General features: G+C 39.7%; 1 protein-coding gene across 3 annotated transcripts in view; it reads left to right on the plus strand.

Annotated features, from left to right (window-relative positions):
* Nucleotides 1-19,046, plus strand: part of SLC7A2 (solute carrier family 7 member 2) — a 74,297-nt gene extending 55,251 nt beyond the window's left edge. For all 3 annotated transcript variants that reach the window (XM_033400644.2, XM_004277177.3, XM_004277178.3), the window contains exons 8-12: nucleotides 6,654-6,756; nucleotides 9,418-9,623; nucleotides 10,637-10,803; nucleotides 11,533-11,641; nucleotides 13,802-19,046. In XM_033400644.2, coding sequence (XP_033256535.1) covers nucleotides 6,654-6,756; nucleotides 9,418-9,623; nucleotides 10,637-10,803; nucleotides 11,533-11,641; nucleotides 13,802-13,998 — 782 coding nt within the window. In that variant the 3' untranslated portion in view covers nucleotides 13,999-19,046. The remainder of the gene's footprint in view (nucleotides 1-6,653; nucleotides 6,757-9,417; nucleotides 9,624-10,636; nucleotides 10,804-11,532; nucleotides 11,642-13,801) is intronic.
* The last annotated feature ends 1,829 nt before the right edge of the window (nucleotides 19,047-20,875 follow it).

Raw genomic sequence — 20,875 nt, forward strand, 5'->3', positions numbered from 1 at the left:
TTCTTTTACATGTGGCTGTCCAGTTTTCCAAGCATCACTTATTGAAGAGGCTACCTTCCCTCCATTGTATGGTCTTGTCTCCTTTGTTGTAAATTAGGTGACCATATTTGCATGGGTTTACCTCTGGGCTTTCTATCCTGATCTATATTTCTGTTTTTGTGCCTGTACCATATTGTCTTGATTACTGTAACTTTGTAGTATAGTTTAAAGTCAGGGAGCCTGATTCCTCCAGCTCAGTTTTCTTTCCCAAGATTGCTTTAGCTATTTGGGGTCTTTTGTGTTTCCGTACAAATTGTAAAATTTTTTGTTCTAATTCTGTGAAGAATGCCATTGGTAGTTTGATAGGGATTGCATTGAATCTGTAGGTTGCTTTGGGTAGTATAGTCATTTTCACAATATTGATTCTTCCAATCCAAGAACGTGTTATAGCTCTCCATCTATTTGTATCATCTTTAATTTCTTTCATCAGTGTCTTATAGTTTTCTGCTGTCTTTTGTCTCCCTCGGTAGGTTTATTCCTAGGTATTTTATTCTTTTTGTTGCGATGGTAAATGGGACTGTTTCCTTAATTTCTCTTTCAGATTTTTCACCATTAGTGTATAGGAATGCAAGAGATTTCTGTGCATTAATTTTGTATCCTGCAACTTTACGAAATTCATTGATTAGCTCTAGTAGTTTTCTGGTGGCATCTTTAGGATTCTCTATGTATAGTATCATGTCACCTGCAAACAGTGACAGTTTTGCGTCTTCTTTTCCAATTTGTATTCCTTTTATTTCTTTTTCTTCTCTGATTGCTGTGGCTAGGACTTCCAAAACTGTGTTGACTAAGAGTGGCAAGAATGGACATCCTTGTCTTGTTCCTGATCTTAGTGGAAATGTTTTCAGTTTTTCACCATTGAGTGTGATGTTTGCTGTGTGTTTGTCCTATATGGTCTTTATTATGTTGAGGTAGGTTCCCTCTATGCCCATTTTCTGGAGAGTTTTTATCATAAATGGGTGTTGAATTTTGTCAAAAGCTTTTTCTGCATCTATTGAAATGATCATATGGTTTTTGTTCCTTAATTTGTTAATGTGGTCTATCCCATTGATTGATTTGTGTTTATTGAAGAATCCTTGCATTTCTGGGATAAATCCCACTTGATCATGGTGTATGATCCTTTTAATATGTTGTTGGATTCTGTTTGCTAGTATTTTGTTCCAGATTTTTGCATCTATGTTCATCAGTGATATTGCTCTATAATTTTCTTTTTTTGTGATATCTTTTTCTGGTTTTGGTATCAGGGTTATGGTGGCTTCATAGAAAGAATTTAGGAGTGTTCCTCCCTCTGCAATTTTTTGGAAGAGTTTGAGAAGGATCGGTGTTAGCTCTTCTCTAAATGTTTGATAGAATTCACCCGTGAAGCCATCTGGTCCTGGACTTCTGTTTGTTGGAAGATTTTTAATTACAGTTTCAATTTCATTACTTGTGATAGGTCTGTTTATAGTTTCTAATTCTTCCTGGTTCAGTCTTCCTGGTTCAGTACCTTTCCAAGAATTTGTCCATTTCTTCGTGATTGCCCATTTTATTGGCATATAGTTGTTTGTAGTAGTCTCTTATAGTCCTTTGTATTTCTGCGGTGTCAGTTGTGATTTCTCCTTTTCCATTTCTAATTTTATTGAATTGTGTCTTCTCCCTTTTTTTCTTGATAGCTCTACTAAGGGTGTATCAATTTTGTTTATCTTCTCAAAGAACCAACTTTCAGGTTTATTGATCTTTGTTATTGTTTCCTTCATTTCTAGTCCATTTATTTCTGCTCTGATCTTTATGATTTCTTTCCTTCTCCTGACTTTGCGTTTTCTTTGTTCTTCTTTCTCTAGTCGCTTTAGGTGTAGGGTTAGATTGTTTATTTGAGATTTTCCTTGTTTCTTGAGGTGAGATTGAACTGCTATAAACTTCCTCTCAGAACTGCGTTTGCTGTGTTCCGTAGGTTTTGAGTCATTGTGTTTTTGTTGTCATTTGTTTCTATGTATTTTTTTGTTTCTTTGATTCCTTCAGTGATCTCTTGGTTATTTAGTGGTGCACTGTTTAGCCTCCATGTATTTTACAGTTTTTTTCCTGTAATTGATTTCCAATCTCATAGTATTATGGTCAGAAAAGATGCTTGATATGATTTCAGTTTTCTTAAATTTTCCAAGGCTTGATTTGTTACCCAAGATATGATCTATCCTGGAGAATATTCCATGTACACTTGAGAAGAAAATGTATTCTGCCACTTTTGGGTGGAATGTTCTATAAATATCAATTCAATCTATCCGCTCTGTTGTGTCATTTAAAGCTTGTGTTTCCTTAGTTATTTTCTGTTTGGATGATCTGTCCATTGGTGTAAGTGGGAGGTGTTAAAGTCCCCTACTATTATTGTGTTACTGTCGATTTCCTCTTTCATGGTTGTTAGCATTTGCCTTATGTATTGAGGTGGTCCTATGTTGGGTGCATAAACATTTATAATTGTTATATCTTCTTCTTGGATTGATCCCTTGATCATTGTGCAGTGTCCTTCCTTATCTCTTATAACAGTCTTTATTTTAAAGTCTATTTTATCTGCTATGAGTATTGCTACTCCAGCTTTCATTTGATTTCCATTTGCATGGAATATCTTTTTCCATCCCTTCACTTTCAGTCTATGTGTGTCCCTAGGTCTGAAATGGGTCTCTTGTAGACAGCATATATATGGGTCTTGTTTTTGTATCCATTCAGCCAGTCTGTGTCTTTTGGTTAGGGCATTTAATCCATTTACATTCAAGGTTATTATCAATATGTATGTTCCTATTACATTTTCTTAATTGTTTTGGGTTTGTTTTTGCGGGTCTTTTTCTTCTCTTGTCTTTCCCGCCTAGAGAAGTTTCTTTAGCATTTGTTGTAGAGCTGGTTTGGTGGTGCTGAATTCTCTTAGCTTTTGCTTGTCTGAAAAGCTTTTGATTTCTCCATTCAATCTGAATGATTGCTGGGTAGAGTAATCTTGGTTGTAGATTTTTCTGTTTCATCACTTTAAGTGTGTCCTGCCACTCCCTCCTGGCCTGCAGGGTTTCTGCTGAAAAATCAGCTGATAACCTTATGGGGATTCCTTTTTATGTTATTTTTTGCTTTTCCCTTGCTGATTTTAATATTTTCTCTTTGAATTTAATTTTTGTCGGTTTGATTAATATGTGTCTTCGTGTGTTTCTCCTAGGGTTTATCCTGTATGGGACTCTCTGTGCTTCCTGGACTTGGGTGACTATTTCCTTTCCTACATTAGGGAAGTTTTCCACTATAATCTCTTCAAATACTTTCTCAGACCCTTTTTTTTCCTCTTCTTCTGGGACCCCTATAATTTGAACATTCATGCATTTAGTGTTGTCCCAGAAGTCTCTGAGATTGTCTTCAATTCTGTTCTTTCTTTATTCTGCTCCTCAGCAGTTATTTCTACCATTCTGTCTTCAAGCTCACTTATTCATTCTTCTGCCTCAGTTATTCTGTTATTGATTCCTTCAGTGTATTTTTGATTTCAGTTATTGCATTGTTCATCGCTGTTTGTTTGTTCTTTAGTTCTTCTAGATCTTTGTTAAACCTTTCTTGTATTTTCTCAATCCGTGCCTCCATTCTATTTCCGAGATTCTGGATCATCTTTACTCTCATTACTCTGAATTCTTTTTCAAGTAGATTGCTTATTTCCTCTTCATTTATTTGGTCCTGTAGGTTTTTACCTTGCTCCTTCATCTGTGACATATTTTTTTGCTGTCTCATTTTTTTTTTTTTTTTGATGGGTGGGATTGTGTTCTTGTCTTACTGGTTGTTTGGCCTGAGGCTTCCAACACTGGCGTTTGTAGGCTGTTGGGTAGAGCTGGGTCTTGGTGCTGAGATGAGGACCTCCGGGAGACCTCACTCTGATGAATATTCCCTGGGGTCTGAGGTTCTCTGTTAGTTCAGTGGTTCGGACTTGGAGCTCCCACCACAGGAGCTTCAGCCCAACCCCCGCTCATGAACCAAGATCCCACAAGCTGCATGGGGTGGCAATAAAAAGAAAAAGGAGAACAATAACAAAGAGTAAAAAATAAAATTAGACTAGGAAACTAACAGATATGTTAGAAAGAATATAAAAATAAAAATATAGGTGAAACAACTTTTGGAAGGTAAAACAGAACCACAATAGTAAAAAAGAGGAGAAAAAAAAAGGTGGAAAAGGCCTTGGCTGTGGGGGCGGGACTTAGGCAGGGGCCGGGTTTTGGCAGTGGGTGGGGCCTATGCTTAGGACCCACAGAGCTGGAAAAGGCCCTTGGGGGGGTGGGGCTTAGGCTCAACAGAAGAGGTCCTGGCTGTGCCTGTGGTCTCAGAGGGTGGGGGACCCAGCCTGAGAGCACAGCAGGCTTCTTGGTCTGAGTTGGAGGGGCAAACACCCTCCGCTCCTCTCCTGCTCCTCTGGTCCTGGAGGGCCCCTCCCGCCTGCCTCTCCTGTTCTCCCCCAACCTCCCTCCTAGCCCCCAGGAGCAACACGGCCTGGAGGGGCCCTCTGAGGGTGTAGGACCTGCCTGAGAGCCGGGCCAATTGGGCAGGGGAAATGCTTAGCGCATTCCCCCTTGATCCGAGTCCCTGAGGGTCCCTCCAGGTGTGGGAACCCCGCCCCCTTTCAGCCACCCCTCCAGGGCACTGGTCCTGTCCGGCCTCCACTTCTCTTCCCCCCTCAGTCCCCCTACGTCCTACCGGTTCACGTGGGGTTTCCACCCATCTCCTTGGGCGTCAAGGTCTCCCACCAGCATCCAGCAGGCACCCTAGTTGTCCAGATTCTTATTCCATGTGGAAATTTTCAAAGAGATTTCACAGATCAAGAGAATGGCCTAAAGCCCCTGTTATATGGAGGAAGAGAAAGACTTTAGCCAGCTTTATAGATAAAACAATAAACACTCTTGGTAGTAGAAATTCAAACCAAAAAATGATAATTTTGTTGAGGCTCTGAGTTTTGGGGAAATTAGAGAACACTAATGCTTAATTATGTATGAAATGGGATTCTTTCAGAGTCAGAAAGTATTTGCCTAAACAACTGCACTTTATAATGTTTTGTAATAAATTTGGCACTTTATTAGATGTATGTTGGGAGGTCAAATCACTTATTTTCTCAGTGCTTAGATTTCTGCCCCCATAAAATGAAGGTTGCACTAGATGATTTAAGGCCCACTTTATGATTAAACAGTGCATTATGATATTAAAGATAGTTCATAAATCTTGACAAAGAACAACATATTTTATTTACTCCATAAAAGCTTTTTTTTCCCAGTAAAATCTTGCCCATTAATTCTCTACTATGTATTCAGAATTTTTTTAAATGTACTCTTCTTCCTTCAGGAAGAATTTAATTTGCCAGCATAATAAGATATTGAAATTAATAATTAAAAGAAGATAATTGTAGCATTTTTAATGCTCTAAAATATTATATTTTGTTATTCTGTAGTCCCTCATCTTGCTTTGCTTGTTTTTAACTTAAATCAGAGAGCTTGTATGGATAATTAATCATTTTCTTCTGTTTTGGCTACCTTGTTTTGGTTATCTGTGGTTCTTACAAAACATATTAAAATTTTAATCTGATGTATAACTATACTAGCAATGGAGATTTTTCAAAGTAAGGCATGGGGTGTATTTAAAGAAACAGTGTGCTATGATAGAAGGGGCACGGGCATGTTGGTTTAGCTGGAACCCCGCTTCTACCTACTAGTTGTAACCTTGTTAAGTCAGCCTGTCTGTAAAAAAGAGGATAATAATCCTGTTAAGTTAAACCATGTGAAATTGCTGGGGTTTTGTTTAAAAACAGTCAAATGCTGCGCTATAAAGCTGAATCTAAATAATTTCCCCTGTCTCACAGGATTATTGAATTGAAGATAAATGGAGATCATAGAGATAGAAAGCTTGCTGAGGTGTCTGGAACACCCCATGAGTGGAATGTGGTGTTTTCTACTTATTATGATAGGGACAACTATTTGGTAAATTCAAGTTAATATCATCACTATTTTGATGTTTCAATGGAGAAAAAACGTTGCTAAGTGCAAGTTGACTATTCAACTGTATAAATTATACTTTGCCTCTTAACATTATTGGGGCCTGGGGATGGGTCACAGATCGCTCAAATTTAGTCAGATTGTGTGGTTTTAATCAGAGTAGAATTTAGCTACTATCAGAAACATAATTTAATTGGACATTATTTTATTCTGTAGAAGATATAACTCAGAATGCAGATGGGAATTAAAATGATTATATAACATCTATAATGAAACCTCTTCTGTTCGAATTCTTTTATGTTTTTTTAAAAAGGAGCCGGCCAGTATTTCCTAGCAGTGTTTTCCTTCTGCAACATCAAAGGAGAGTATTCTGTCTTATAATATTTTCACTCTTTGTCAGGCCAATATTTTCTAAGTAATCAAAGTAGATGTGTTTTGTTAGATAGACAGCCGAGGGTTTTTGAAGTTCTATTAGCAGTTTGTATGACCTCAAGAACATCTCATTAACTGTGAGAAATACACTTTCTACACTTTGACTTACCATTGGCACTGAAACAAAAAAGTGCCCATCACTTAGCCCTGACTTGAAAGTTATCAACTGTGTGGAGTTTTCTCACAGGCTGTTTTCTTCCCTGTTCTCTCTTTTCCCAATAGCTGTGATGGCATTTCTGTTTGACCTGAAGGCCCTCGTGGACATGATGTCCATCGGCACCCTTCTGGCCTACTCTCTGGTCGCAGCCTGTGTTCTCATCCTCAGGTGAGTTGTCCTCATTGCCGGATGGCTCTGAAGAGTGTGTGTCATGTGGGGCCCAGGGAAAATTAGGGCTCACTGACCTTGCTTTCAAGGCACTAGCTGTCTCACAGAGGTGAGAGGCCGTAGACATACAAACGTGAGTACAAAGCATAATTAGCATACTTGGTCCGTAAGCAAAGAATCAACTAAAATTGAGAATTACCAAAGGTAGGCCTAATCTGTGTGAACAGCAAGTTCACATAATGTATAAAAACACTTAAGAATACTACATTTTTAATCCCAGTGATCCAGCTGCTAAGCTTTTATGCTAAAGATTTAATCAAAGAGGCACACACAGATATATGCAATAGTGAAAAAATTGAACTAAGCTGAATATCAATAGTAGAATAGTTAATAAAATAGATAATCGACAAGGTCCTACTGTGTAGCACAGGGAACTATATTCAATATCCTAAAATAACCATAATGGAAAAGAATATGAAAAAGAGAATATATATATATATACACACACACACACACACAGACACTTTGCTGTATACCAGAAACTAACACAACATTGTAAATCAACTACACTTCAATAAAAAAAAAGAATAGTTAAATAAAGAAGGGTACATTTATCATTTGACTCTTCTAACAGCAAATAAAATGATATTTAATTATATGGAGAAATATATCAGTTTCTGGATGCAAAGCTATACGTAGCATCTGAATTTATTTAAATAGTAACATACATTTACATGAAGAAATGATTTTTGCATATATATACACATATTTGCATTTATACCTGGCTGAAATTGTACCAAAATGCTAGCAGTGATTGATACTGAGTAGTGGTGTAATGGGTGGCTTCAGTTTTCTTCTGCGTACCCCCCTTTTTGTGTATTTTTTTCTCAGTGAGCATATTTCTTCTTTGGATGGGGGACAAATGTTACTTTTAAGTTTAACCAAAGGCTGCTCAGAGGGAAAAGACCACACTGGGGAGACTGGGCAGATACTAGGAATTGAAGCAGGCTGATATCTTGATGCCAGCTAAAGGGGAAGGGGATCAGTGATAGAGGAGAATGGGTGGGAGGTGGCTGTATGAGATGAGGGAGATGAGGCCAGAGAGACAGGTTGCAGTGAGGCCTTTGAAGGCCAAACCGAAGGCTGTATGTTACTCTGTAGCTGATATTTAACCAGAGTTTCTGTGCTGTTTTTGTGAACTGCATCTCCTTTGGACATAGATATTTCCAGAATAATCATCCTGTTGTCACACTTGCCTCACTTTAAAATGTAACTCTCAATGAGATATCATCTCACACCAGTCAGAATGGCCATCATCAAAAAATCTAGAAACAATAAATGCTGGAAAGGATGTGGTGAAAAGGGAATACTCTTGCACTGCTGGTGGGAATGTGAATTGGTTCAGCCACTATGCAGAACAGTATGGAGGTTCCTTAAAAAACTACAAATAGAACTACCATATGACCCAGCAATCCCACTACTGGGCATATACCCTGAGAAAACCAAAATTCAAAAAGAGTCATGTACCAAAATGTTCATTACAGCTCTATTTACAATAGCCAGGAGATGGAAACAACCTAAGTGTCCATCAACAGATGAATGGATAAAGAAGATGTGGCACATATATACAATGGAATATTACTCAGCCATAAAAAGAAACGAAATTGAGCTATTTGTAATGAGGTGGATAGACCTAGAGTCTGTCATACAGAGTGAAGTAAGTCAGAAAGAGAAAGACAAATACCATATGCTAACACTTCTATATGGGATTTAAGAAAAAAAAAATGTCATGAAGAACCTAGGGGTAAGACAGGAATAAAGACACAGACCTACTGGAGAACGGACTTGAGGATATGGGGAGGGGGAAGGGTGAGCTGTGACAAAGCGAGAGAGAGGCATGGACATATATACACTACCAAACATATGGTAGATAGCTAGTGGGAAGCAGCCGCATAGCACAGGGATATCAGCTCGGTGCTTTGTGACTGCCTGGAGGGGTGGGATAGGGAGGGTGGGAGGGAGGGAGACGCAAGAGGGAAGAGATATGGGAACATATGTATATGTATAACTGATTCACTTTGTTATAAAGCAGAAACTAACACACCATTGTAAAGCAATTATACCCCAATAAAGATGTTTAAAAAAAATAAAATAAGGGCTTCCCTGGTGGCGCAGTGGTTGAGAGTTCGCCTGCTGATGCAGGGGACACGGCTTCATGCCCCGGTCCGGGAAGATCCCACATGCCGCGGAGTGGCTGGGCCCGTGAGCCATGGCCGCTGAGCCTGCGCGATCGGAGCCTGTGCTCCGCAACGGGAGAGGCCACAACAGTGGGAGGCCCGCGAACCGCATAAAAAAAAATAAAATAAAATAAAAATAAATAAATAAATAAAATAAAATAAAATAAAATGTAACTCTCGTCGGCATCTAATGTACATAACTTTCTAATCAAGTGGCTATCAGAGGAAGTTCAGAGTTGCTGCAGATATTCTACTGAGCAGGTGTGTGGCTTGCTTCAGTGCATTCTGGGGCTGCAGCCACGAGACGTGTGGATTTACTGCACCAGCTGTGAATGGAAATGTCTCTCTTAGAGTTTCAGATGCTTGTGTCATTTGGACCAAGTGTCCGTTGAGAATAAAGACACATGCCTTTATTTGGGAATAGGTACCAGCCTGGCTTATCTTACGAGCAACCCAAATATTGTCCTGAGAAAGAAGCTCTGGGATCGTGTGCCAACACTGCCTCCAAAAGCGAGTCCCAGGTCACTGTGCCGCCAGGACAGGGCTTCAGCCTGCGAACCCTCTTCAGCCCCTCGCTTCTGCCCACAAAACAGTCGGCTTCTCTCGTGAGCTTTCTGGTAGGATTCCTTGGTAAGTCCCCTTCAACTGTGTACATTATAAAGACCCAGCAGGTATATGTAGGTAGAGCAGGTATGATGTGAAAGAGGATGAAAGAATATGTTAGCACTACCCTCAGTCCTGAAATTTGAACCTAACTGGTCACTGGTCATTGAGCTCATCTCTATATTAGCAGGATAAATTGCTTATATCTTGGTAATTGAAGAAGAAATTCCCTAAGGTGAGAGTGGCAGAAGTACAAAATTGGTCCATTTTGTCAGCTGCGAGGGTGCTTCCTGTGTGAAGCAAAGTACACCTGGCAATAACTGAACGGAGACCCAAGGAGACTGCGAGGCAATATAGCAGATCCTGTTTGCTCACCCACAGTTACGTAATCATGCATGTTTTCAGAAATACTTATTGAGCATCATTAGTGTGGCCAGAACTCTGCTGGGTACTTGGGATATCAAGAGGGATGGTCCTTGCTCTCACTGGGTTTTGCAGAACAGGACTGTTGGCGGCAAGCTAAGAGCAGTACAGGTTTCTCTGAGAGCACATAGGAGGGACCCCTAATGCAGACTTGATGGTCAGAGAAGGGTGGGTGGCCGGTGATGTCGCTCTCTGAAATAGGGAGAAAAGGTGCAGATCATATATTATTTGTTTACATAAACAGTCAGTGTTTACAACAGCTGAACATGAACAGACCTGCTTTTCCCATTTGAAAAAAGGGAAGTAGCCACCCCGGACAACATCCTATCAATCCATGTGATCTCATCTGAGACTGTAGCCCATGAGCCGAAAGGCAAGATGGTAGTGCCCAGAGGGGAGGTTGGCTTCTAAGGGGAGACAGTCATGAGTCAGCGAGCTGTGTTTCTTAAATCAGGGAAATTAGCCATTTCTTCCCAGAATAAAAATGAAGAATTTTAGTATTTGGCAGAGCAGATCTAGAAAGAACTTGATGTCTTATCAAAATAGACTCTTTGAACATAGGGGTCTGAGTGAAGGGCGTGTGCTGATTTTGTTTCCCGAACCTGTCACCTCTGCAGCATTTCTCATTTTGGGCCTGAGTATTTTGACCACGCACGGAGTCCACACGATTGCCAGGCTGGAAGCGTGGAGCCTCGCTCTTCTTGTGCTGTTGCTTGTTCTCTGCGTTGCCATTGTGCTCATCATTTGGAGGCAGCCTCAGAATCAGCAAAAAGTAGCCTTTATGGTACGTGTCATGAGGATTGGAGATCCTAAATATTATGCACATTTTCTCTTGTACGTTAGTTTTTGTGAATTGTTTCTTTAAAAAAAAAAGCACTTCCGATGACGTTAACCAATGAACAAGAGTGTCACAATTCTTTGAGATGCTCCTTTTTGTCTAAAGTATTCTTTTCAAAATCTTGAATGTGCCCCTATCACATTATTCTATATAATAGTAAACAAATTTCTTGTCCGATATTCTGAAGTGTCAGAAGAATAACTAGAATATTTTATTTTGGAAATTCAGTACCCTCCCAGGAAGATTATTTCCACCAAAAGCCCTTCCACTGCAAGTGAAATTATCTTGTCCCATTTGAACTAAGAGTAGGATCCCCCTGAGATACCATGAGTAGCCAGTTCCAGAGGCATGCCCTGTTGATATCTGAACTAAACCGGTACACCCTAAAGTAAACGAAACCTTGAAACCAATCGCATCTTGGTGATGATGCAGGTGTTAGCGGGCTGGATAAATCCTCTGTTGCTTTGGGCTGCAGTAAACAATGTGAAATATGGTGTTCCTTTTAGTATTCTCAAGATGAGTGGCCTTTATTCAGGTTGTCCTTTTTGTGAGAATATAAACTTACTGACACAGTGTGAAAGTATGTATGTCAAATTAGTTGCCACCATGTCGAAATAATTTGGGGAATGTGCTTTCAAAATTTGAGTATATTTAAGAAGATATTTCCCCCCTTAGGTTCCATTCTTACCATTTTTGCCAGCCTTCAGCATCCTGGTGAACATTTACTTGATGGTCCAGTTGAGTGCAGACACCTGGATCAGATTTAGCATTTGGATGGCGCTTGGTAGGTCTTTTAATGTTTTTGCTTTCTGAACGTGGGCTCTCTTTTTCCAATGTCATGCACTGTGATTAGAGAAATGCATCCACTCCCCCTTCCTAGAAATAAAGACTTTTTTTCAGTTTCTTCCTTTCCCAATTTTTAGAACATCTGAGTGCTTACTTTTCCAGATACTTTTGGAAAATTCAGTTCTCCCAGTAGCCCTGTAAAACTCTATAGGTCCTATTTTTTCTAACTTCTTGAGTGAGAAAAATGAAGCCCCTAAAAGTCAAGGGATCTAAATTGCAAATGGCAGCCCTAGAGTCTGATTCCAAAGCCAGTTCCTTCCAGAGTACCAGTGGATTTCTGGCAACATTTTGAATGTGCTTATATCAAGAAATTTCTTTTCTGATACCAGAATGCCTTGGGGTGGAATTTGGCATTAAATAACATGAGTGAGCTTATTTATATCTATTCTGCACTGTTCTCCATCATGACTTCTTCAGTTTCCTAGATTGACTTAGGAAGATTGACTTAGAAGATTGACTAGGAAGATTGACTTAGAAATGAAGAGTTTAACTTTGTTGTAACTGAAGCACTGAGCACCAACTGTCTTTAAAAATATGAACTGAAGTGGCTGAAAGGTGCAGCAGTGAGAAATGAGAGCTAAGTCTGCATTGGTTTTGGTGGCCTGAGGAGTTTGAGAGTTGATGCTTTTTGACAGTCCTCCCATTGGCTTAATAAGAATGAATCTCTTATTATGAACGAATGAATCTCTTTTGTGGCTGTAAATTAACTTACTTTCAGTCTCAAGCCACCAACCCACTTGAGTTGATAGGAGATTTAACCTGGTCAGTTTTGCCCATCCCCACCCATCCCCACACTAGAGTTTTGCCCATATTTGGGGGATCTGACACTGTGTCAAGGAATTGGGGTGCATCAAAGGCTATCCCTCCACGCAGGTTACTCTGGAGTATTCTCTCTGTCACTGTGGCCACTTCTGATAGGTGGCTCTGTTGCATCAGGGCCAGGATCCTGACGGGAATCACTTGCCCATCGGCTCTGCCCTCCATAATGTACCACAAAGCCATTCCTTTGTGATCTCGCCACCTCCCCAGGTGCTGCCAGGAAGCTGAGCCCAACCCCCCGGGGAACAGGACCATAGAACTCTCTCCCCTACTCTGAGCCCAGAAGAATCTCTTTGTAATCTGGTGGAGAGCTTCTCTACCCTTCCTGCCTTTCCAAAAGCCACTGCTTCTTTCTTCAAGTCGTAGCTCACTGAGGTTTAATCATGTACTTCACCTTGGTGAAGAGCATGAACTACAGAGCCAGACTCTCCACGTTTCAATCCACCCCTGCCATGTATTAGCTGTGTCACCTAGGCCATGTTATACCCCTGCTTCTGTGCCTCAGTTTCTTTGTAAAATGGTGATAACAGTACCTTTATTTGAGGACAAGGAAGGTTGGATCTTCAAACCTCGAAGGACACGAGAGGAAATAGAATCACTCCTAATAACTGGACTTACCAAAATACTCATTGGTAGCCTGCTTCCCATGATTTTACATGGGAAAATTATAATGCATTTCACATCAACCCAAAACGCTCAACCAATTTTTTAAAATATAGCTACAATACAGCAAAATGCCTACATATCTTGCGAGAATTCTTCAAACATTTCCCTCTGATCCCCAGTGAGCGTGGCTGATAACAAACAGTTGGCCTAGTACACAGTTTTTCATCCTCTCCTGGTGACAGTAACGTGTGTAAGGCACACCCGTGTCCCCTGTTCACACAGGGCATGCTTTCCAAAATATCTGACTGTGTCTTTGTTAACCCGCCACTTGTTTTGGGGGATGTATATGAGATTTTTCCCCACAGATCCTTTTGTTTAGTGTAGTGTTGAGTGTTGAGAAAGTAAAAAAATTTTTTTTCTACATAAACAAATGAAAAAATTTATTGAAAAAAACATGCATATAAAGATTGCAGGTTAAAAAGGAAGAAGCACATTCTATTGGGAAGATGTTTGTCAGGGACCTTTTATGGGATATCCTGTACTTGCATTCCGTCCTTCTAAAACAGCACAGAAAGAGAAGGCAAAAGGCACTATTAAGTTCTGTATTAAATTTTCCATATACAAACAGCCATTTTCTGACACACCTAAGACACTGATTTTTTTTCTCTAAAAGGCTTCCTGATTTACTTCGCTTATGGCATTAGACACAGCCTGGAGGGTAATTCGAGGGATGACGATGATGATGAAGATATTTATTCAGACAACATTAATGCAGCGACAGAAGAAAAATCTGCCATTCAAGCAAATGACCATCACCAAAGAAACCTGAGTTTACCTTTCATATTCCATGAAAAGACAAGTGAATGCTAGTACCTGCACGAGCAGAGCTGGTCCACAGTCTTCACGTACATATCCTACACGGAGTGAACCATGACGGACGTCATCGTCATGCTAGGTTGTCATCGGTTTGCTGCAGACACAGTTCACCCTAATTTATACTTACTCGCCTGGACAGCACCTCCTCAGATGGTGAATTACGCATCCAGGGAAAACACCCTGAGCTCGCTCCTCGGTGATGAATGTCCCCCAAATAGTGGGATTGTGGGAGTGTGTGTGTGTATGTTTGTATATGTTGGGGAATATCAATGTTAAAAGTTGTTGGTGTTTTACTATTATTGTATTGCATTTTTCCAGTGTTGTCATTAATCGGTAGCATATACTGCACATACTGAAATGGAGATAATCACGGAATAGAAAAATACTTTGTATGTGCTGGGTGTGGTTGGGGAAATAGCTGTTGCTTTTCCTTATTAGGCTTTATTAATGTCAAGTTAGAACATGCTAAAAATGCATTTACCCATCACAGTGTCTGTCATTGGTCTGGAGTAAGAGGAGGGGATAGGAAATGAGCCTTTTGTACAACTTACAAATGCCAGCAGTGGGTTTAGTACAGATTTTTCTTCCGTGAGGTGTGACAGTTTGCTAAAACCTTCGCCAATAGGAGTGTTCATGTCTGCCGGGCTGCGCAGGGCAGGAGTGGCCCTCTGTGTCATCAGATGTTAGGCACCCCTTTGAACTGCTGTCCTCTTTGAGAACAGTGGTCCTTAAATGTGAGGCCTTCACCTTCTGTGAATGATATATTCCCCCCTGCCCTGTCCCAGTCCAGTCAGAGGCTTGGGAGAGGTAGTGTGATCCACTTGGGACCCTTTGTGCTAGAGAGTGAGCGCGGTCCCCATGGGCAGGAAGCTCATGTAAGTGGCAAAGATGAGGATATGTTTGAAGATCAGAGTAGACTTGTGCTTGGACAAGTAGACCCCAAGCACCCCTGTTTTAAAAGTCAGTTAAAATAAGCCAGTAGAATCTCCCAGATCACACAACTGGTGGAATGATTCATACTTTTTTCCATTACTTAATAAACAATCACAGTTCAACTTTTTTTTCTAACTCAGTAGCAAATTCTCTTTCTACTATATGCAAAAAAGAAGGAAAAAATGAAGGGATACAAGGAACGAAAATTCCCCTATTCTGATTTTAAAGTGCCTATTCGGTTATTAAAGGGCATTTGACCCAATTTTAGGGGTTCAGATCTAATTTGCCTCTGATGTTTCTTTTGGAAACAGGGATGTTTTTCTTCCCCCATCCCATAAATTGTTTAGCACTTTTTATTTCATTTATTTTTAAATGACCACACTAAACCTATTGATACAAGCTCTAGTATTCTACAAAAACCCATCAGTGGTCGGGGAATAGAATATTTTGGTAAAATACATGATCGTTTAAAACGTCAAGCTGAAAAATTAACCAAATTGAATTAAAGCCATAGAAACACAATAACCTTTGTATGAGTAAATAGTTTGTTTTTAAATGTAAGATTCTATAATTACTGTATTTTACCTTATAGGGTTCTCTAATAGTGGACTACTTATCTGCAGTGTGTTTTGCTTCTCATTAATTATTTTTCTTACAAATAATTATATGGTTCACTAGATGAGACTGAGTCTAAACACTTACATATGTATGGGTTCTATTTCCAGGAAGAACATTATCAAGCCCAGGTGACCCGCTTACTCCAAAGGCAAGGAAAACATTTATTTTCTGACAGCTTTTCCAAGAGATGTCACTTTATTTTTTTCATTAAAAAGCAAGTTATGATTGTTGAGGAGTTTATTGTGATTAAATATCCAATAAACAGGTAGAAGGCCTGGGTTTCTGGCTGCTAGTGTTGTAGCATCTCTGACATAGGACTCAGTACTAACATTCCACAATTTCCAGGGTGCACGCGGTAAAATCTGAAGCCCAGAATTCTTTGAAGCTGCATGTTTTACTGGAGAGGAAGAGTTGGCTATGCAAGGGGTAAAGTATTTCTGTAAGCACTGTGGGCCTAATCATAAGTCCTTGCTGTTATTTGCCGTATCCTGAGAAGCCTTTTTTTCTGAAATCATCCTAGAACAGGCCCTTCACACAGGGAACATGAAGAATTTCATATGTGAATATTAAAAATTTTACTGTAACAATATCAAGACATTTGTTTAGAACATGACAGGCAGCTAAAACTATTATGCCCACTGTGTTCAATTAGGAGCAGAATTTAGTTAAAAATTATTTTTCTACCTTGAAACACTTTACAAATACAAATATCTATGAAAAGATGCTTTGTCAGTGACTATGCTTTTTTTCTGTGAAAACTCAAATGTACGTATGTGTGTGTGAATGTGTACAGATACACGTATATATATGTGTGTGTATATTTCAAACGTCAGTGTAGAAGTCAGCTGGGTTTAGGATGGGGTTTGGAAATAATACTGTTGTCTAGATTTTAAAAACCCAACTGATGGAGGAAAAATAATGTTTTATATTGATAGGTATGCTTATGCAAAATTTTTAGGTTTTAAACTATTTTGAAATATATAGCAATTTTATATGTGTAATATTTTCTATAGATAGATTCTTTAAGAAAGATATATTTATAATGTTTCTAATATGAAATCACTGAAGTCTGGTACATTATACCGGGAGCGTTATAATCTGAAATGGAGTTGGGGGCGGGGGCATTGGGGGATTTCTGTTTATTGCTTCTACTGCACCTTTTCTGACATTTCTGTCTGGGTTTGCGCTTATTAGGAAAAGCCAGTACTACCAGGTCTTTTATCACCTCTCTGTCCCTACATTTGTATTTATAATCTTTTGAACAAAATTTTGTTTTTACTTTCCTAGGATTGCCAAAATGTTCTGTACAGGTTTTACTAGTAATCAGTCACACTTATATAAAGTCCTTTTCAGAAATTAAAAAATACATATACGTTCTCTTAATTGTGACTGAGTAAAAACAGCTTGAATTACCTTTCTTTTTTGCCCTAGGAAATATGCTCTCTGAACATTCTCAGTGAAAGACTTTAATAATAGCACCTTTATTTTATACTCTTAAAAAAGAACAATGATTTGTGAATAACATACAAAGGCCATGCCTACCCTACATTTAACTAGGTAGCTATGCAAATCCAAGTTTAAAAAGTATTTATGAGAAAATGTAGAACTTCTGATGTATACTGAAACAGAGTACTGCTTAATCACATTTTCCCCAGAGATGACTATCAAGAAAAGACCAAAACATCATTTGAGGTATTATATACATTAATGAAAAACTAATGATGATATCTATAAAACTTTACTGTCATCAACCACACTTGGTAGAAAATATGTTTCAGAACTACCTTCCTTTAAAAGACAAGGGCCTGTCTTCTTCAAATTTTTCTGAATAAAAGATTTTTAAACTTCTTTTATTTTAAATATTAGCCAAAATATCTTCTAAGTCCTGGGTATTTACAGGTAGACGTTAAAATCTTTTGAATTAGAATTTGTATTTACCAAACTATTTTCGAAACATATTTGAATGCAGGGAGAATAAGGAAAAGTAATCGCCCGCCGATGCGGGTAGTGCCAGAGGGAGCAGGTTAGTCTTAGCTTTTTTTCCTCTTAGATCAGCACATTCTGAGATTATAAACCACATGATAAAATTGTGCCAAGATTCCAACTCTGACTTACCTGTGATGTTGCTTCTGATGCTCTCTGTCTGGGCTTCTCCTGATGTGCTTCAAGCGACAGTACAATTCAAACTAAAAACACAATGTCCACAGAATTTTAAAGGATTGGGTTTAGAGTGTGCATCATGGAATATTAATATTCACATGATTAGTGTGAATTTCTTGGGGGGTTGTGTAACTGGGTTTTTTGGTTTATTTTTGGTTTTTGATTAGTGCCAAAATAGTGCCTTCTCTGTATATTTTCTACCTACGTTTTCTAACTTGTCCTAAAATATCAAGGGAAGAAGTACCAAAGTTCATGTAGGAACTAATGCCATCACAGGTCATTTTTCAGACACGTAGATGTGAAAATGAGGTTGCTTGACTTCGTTGTTTAGCTGAGTTTTTTTTTATCTCCTTGTATATCATATTTAAACATTTTTTAATGGCTTTCTGGTTTCTGAATTTTGAGAGGCCTGATCTGTTGTGGTTGTTGGTTTAGTGATTGGTTTTCATAACATTCATTATTGTTCGTATGTACACAGTTTAGTCATGTTCATTTCAAATGCATTTTGTTATGGCTCAACCCAATGGCAACCCTGTTTGCTGGGAGCACTGTCTTCGCTTTTATTCATCACGGCTGAAGCCACTGCCATAATCTCTGGCCTTAAAGAGCCTTCACTGACCACTGACAGCAGCTCCACGGGGTTCATAACCAAGACCCTGGGTCAGGCAGACTGCAAAGTATGAGCGTCTATAGCTACCCCGTTGGTGGGGGCTTGTGATGGTAGGATAGGAAGTGGAAGACTTCACATGAAACTAAGGTAGTTGGGGGTCCTTAATTTCAGCCCCAAATAGCCCATGAGTACAAGGTAAATGATAAGGACCAAGGAACCTCTATGACTCATGGAAAGGATGGCTGCTTCCTGGAACTGGCACCACTGCAGTTTCTGCACCAGCACTAAGAGCCTTGGGCAGGAAAGTGCGTGGGCCTCAGCTCAGTTGGTCAAGAACCTTGTGTTGCCAACAGGACAGGTTTCTCTGGCCCGTGCCTGGTTAACAGGCTCTTCATCTTTGGTGCCCAATTGTTTCATTGCTTTATTTTGTTATCATTGTACTTAATAGAAGCTGTTGATAGGGCCTAAAGCCCTGCAGAAATTCTATGTCTGTAAAAACCAACAGATACATTGGTCTTGGGCGAATATAGAGATTTTTTTGTGTAGTAGGTAACTTTAAATTTAAATGTCTTTAATGATAATCAGTGTTCCTTATTACTTATAAAGTTGGATTATTTTTTAGAATTTGTAATGAATACAAACTGCTGCTGCTTTACCACTGTAAAATATGCTTTCTAACATGACCATGTATTTTTAAAATAAATTTTAATACGACTTATAATAGTGTGGTATGCATATGTATCTCACCTACCAAAAGCATACATTTCACACTTACCTAATTTAAACTGCCTTTTTATTTAGGAAGCTTTACAGCTCAGAAATATATCAATAGTACAATCTAAATGGAAACAAATCTACTGTTGAGGATATTCACCTGGCAGCCTACCATATGAATACCGTCCTATAAAATAAAAGAGATGTCTCCACATATACTCAATCCTCATGGCACATTCCGAATAATATCAGTTGCGCCTGAAGCATGCCACCCCAGGACCACACACCTGAGATCCTACCACTTCAACTGCCATTTATTTAATGGACCAATCTCTTTGACATTGCTTTTGTCTGCAAGAAGCCCCTTGAGGGGCTTCCCTGGTGGCTCAGTGGTTGAGAGTCCGCCTGCCGATGCAGGGGACACGGGTTTGTGCCCCGGTCCGGGAGGAGCCCACATGCCGCAGAGCGGCTGGGCCCGTGAGCCATGGCCGCTGAGCCTGCGCGTCCGGAGCCTGTGCTCCGCAACGGGAGAGGCCGCAACAGTGAGAGGCCCGCGTACCGCAAAAAAAAAAAAAAGAAGCCCATTGATATTCTTCCGACCAAATCATAGCTTTTAGTAATTGGCGATCAGTTACGTATAACTAACAGAAATTTTGTACGGTATAGTGAATAAATATTTACCAACTTCAGCCCTCTTTACCCTTTGATGGGGAGGGAGGAGTCAAAGAGTTTTCTAATGTGGCTCTAAGTTACTTAAAATTGCACATCTCCTAAATTAGCTTCTTTAATTTTGAAATGTCATTGTGTACACACTTAATTGCTATTGGCTTTTATAAATTGGAGGTAACACCATGGTGAATTGAATAAGCTTTAGTATCAATTTAGCCTGCATTGAAAACCAAGCTAACACGGCAAAGTAGTTCCCAAATAGAAGCCTAAAACCTAATTTAGCTACTTGTTGGCTTGATTAGTACTGTTAACTAGGTTTTGAGGCCCCGCCTCTGTGCTGGCACCATGGGATCAGGCTGCAAAGTGTGAGCAACTATAGCTGCCTCTGTTGAGTGGGGTCTTGGGATGACAAGACCCCAGTTGTCGAGCTGTGGGTCCAGCCAGGAACTTCTGGAGATAGGACCACCATCTCCTTAGTGTTCTTTAAAGAAGGCCACTGATAGACTTCCAGTTTAGGAAGCCAGTAGATTGCTGACTGTGCTGGTAAGTCCCCATCTGTCTGTGTGGAAAGAGTGATTCATTCATCCCAGAAAATATCTCCAAAAAATTCTCAAAGGACATAAAATAACCATTATCACATTATCTCAACTTGTCTTTTAAAGTAGGTCAAAGTATGGGTGAAACAGTCTGGAAAGAAACTCAGCTCAATACTGATTTACTTACCTGAACCTTTCTTAGTAACAGATTCACAGCCAACTCTTTGATATTTTTAGGTATCAGAGATTCCAAAAGTCATAGTCTCTGGTAAAGAATCCCTGTTACTCTCTACTAAGACTGGAGCAGTCAACATGAAGATAGAAACACAAGACAGAGACTTCCCTACCCAGGAGAACCATACAGCTCAGGGTAGGGCCAAATCTCCATGATGGAGAGCAAGCTCATTTCTGGGCTCTGCATTCCCTAACCTACAAGGACCACAGCATCCTCAGGATTCAGGTTTCTGGGGTTCCCCAGAGGCTGAGTCTCCAGGTCTCCAGGATCTTCCCCCATCCACTCACTAATGCCTGATATTTCTTCAAGCAAAAACCAAGAGCTTCACTGCCCTGGAAGAAATCAGACTTAAAATGTCAATATTCTTGGAACATTGACTAAAATTGGCCCAACTTG

The sequence above is a fragment of the Orcinus orca genome, chromosome 21, assembly GCF_937001465.1.
Source record: "Orcinus orca chromosome 21, mOrcOrc1.1, whole genome shotgun sequence".
NCBI lineage: Eukaryota > Metazoa > Chordata > Mammalia > Artiodactyla > Delphinidae > Orcinus > Orcinus orca.